A 2,338-nucleotide genomic window follows, 5' to 3' on the forward strand; every position below is an offset into this window, starting at 1 on the left:
GTCTCGGCCTCCCAAAGTGCTGGGATTACAGGCTTGAGCCACCGCGCCCGGCCGGAATACAATAATATATTAATATTTATTACTTAAAAACATTTCTATGATGAACTAAACATGGGAAACAGTGGTGAAAAAGAATTACAGCATTTATGCTTAGACTTTAAAAAATTGTATTTCTCTGAAAGGGCATATTGCTTGCAACATTTCCCATACTTATTTGCCAATGGAAAGTTTTTTAATGCAGAGCCTTTTAAAAAAGCTAATCATTTTGGGAAATGCTGCTTTAAACACATGTACATAACATATATAGCTTAGTATGGACTATGAAGAAGATAATACTATGGTATAGTCCTTAGCAATGGGAGACCAGAATCCTATATATTTTATTTCAGTATGTATGATGGATAATAGTATTTGAGATTAGACATAGGTCCACATTAGTAATTACATTCCAGTATTACTCAAGATGCCAGGATTTGCCACTTTTGACAAATTGAACCTTACCTCTTAATTGTAAGTTTTTGCCCAAGTCTTATTCACATGTCTTCGAAGGAAGATTCTTCATATTCTATAACCACTATAAAGTAATTTTAATATCTCGTTCTATGATATTAACTGTCTCAAATTACCTGAGCTGACTGCACCAGCTTGCCATACAGAGCCACTTTTCCTTGGTGAGTGAAGACTTTAGTCATCTTGGTAAAACGTGATTTCATTTTGTTAAGGTAAATTCCAAAGGCCTTCAGCTGGAAGGGAAAGTTAGAGAGTACACTGTACTAAAACAAATGAGTCAGAAGAGGTAAATGGATTTGCCTATCCTAAGGCAGGACATTTGTCATTGGCAAATTTAATTCCATATACTTGTTGTCTAAGACCAGAAAAAAGATTTCAGTTTTGATTCCTGCCTTTAATTCACTTATTCATATTATGAATTAGAAAATGACAGGCTCCTAGTTAATGAAACTTTTTAATATATTAGGGCACATTTATAAAATGGGTTGCTTACTATTTAATCAATTAAAGTAAATCTTTTCTTCGTCTAAATCTAAGTGAAAGGCAAATAGCCAGGAGGGAACTCTAAATAAACTTCAACTATATAGTTCATATATTAAATTGATCTCAGGTTTGAAAAGATTACATATTAACAACTGTGTGTAATTAAATAAGACCCTGGTACCACATTACACCTAAAAAATAAGTTAAATAACTCATCACTGATGACCAAGTAACAGTTACTTATTTCACAATAAACATTGATCAGAATGTCTTTACTGATTCCCATTCAGAAAATGAGACAAAAGTACCTCGTCGTCAGAGCAGTGTCTCATTTTTTCCCACAGGTTCTTATTTATATCAGCCAACAGCTTATCTTGGTTCAATGCAGAAAGCTTTAATCTAAAATACAGAAAAGTTAATTAGCACAGGGTTCAGAAGCCAGCTTGAACGAACCAGCCCAGATCTACAGTCAGGCTTAATTTAATTCTTCCTAGTTTTTTTCTACATAATAAGAGGGGAATTCATTCAAGAAAAGCTTGATTATTCAATCTGATTATTCACTTGAATAACAGTTCAAGAATGTCATAAATCAAAAAAACTTCTATCACTAATAGAATTCTCATCTCAACATACCAACTTGTTCCAGTGTGAAACATTTTGCTTATAAAGAATCCTAAGGTCTGTCAATGATCGCTGCTATAAAGTTGTAGCTGTTATTATTATTATTTTTTAGACGGAGTCTCACCCTTTTGCCAGGCTACCAGGCTGGAGTGCAGTGGTACAATCTTGGCTCACTGCAGTCTCCACCTTCTGGGTTCAAGCAATTCTCCTGCTTCAGCCTTTGCCTCAGCCTCCCGGTTAGCTGGGAATACAGGCGCGTGCCACCACGCCCACTTAATTTTTTTGTATATTATTTTAATAAAAGTTCCTGGCCAGGTGCGGTAGCTCACGTCTGTAATTCCAGGACTTTGGGAGGCTGAGGTGGGCAGATCACGGGGTCAGGAGACAGAGATCATCCTGGCTTATATGGTGAAAACCTGCCTCTACTAAAAATAAAAAATTAGCTGGGTGTGGTGGCGGGCGCCTGTAGTCCCAGCTACTCGGGAGGCCGAGGCAGGAGAATGGCATGAACCTGGGAGGTGAATTTCTCAGTGAGCCAAGATTGCACCTGGGTGACAGAGTGAGGCTCTGTCTCAAAAAATTAATAAATAAAAAATAAATAAAACTTTCCAATTCAGTTCAAAGTCGTATTTCACATTTTTAGAACAGCATTTATAAAAGCAGCAAAGCTATTATAGTCTCAATATATATTAGTATTTTGTTAATAAATGGAGAAAATAAATTT

At 36.0% G+C, this 2,338-nt stretch overlaps 1 protein-coding gene across 1 annotated transcript in view; it reads right to left on the minus strand.

The window, feature by feature from the left end:
- The window catches only part of CASC5 (cancer susceptibility candidate 5), a 102,920-nt gene that overhangs the window by 27,311 nt on the left and 73,271 nt on the right, over positions 1–2,338 (minus strand). Inside the window, 2 exon segments of the mRNA XM_011932713.1 lie at positions 627–743; positions 1,302–1,392. Coding sequence (XP_011788103.1) covers positions 627–743; positions 1,302–1,392 — 208 coding nt within the window.

This window comes from Colobus angolensis, unplaced genomic scaffold (genome assembly GCF_000951035.1).
Source record: "Colobus angolensis palliatus isolate OR3802 unplaced genomic scaffold, Cang.pa_1.0 Scaffold97, whole genome shotgun sequence".
Taxonomy (NCBI): domain Eukaryota; kingdom Metazoa; phylum Chordata; class Mammalia; order Primates; family Cercopithecidae; genus Colobus; species Colobus angolensis.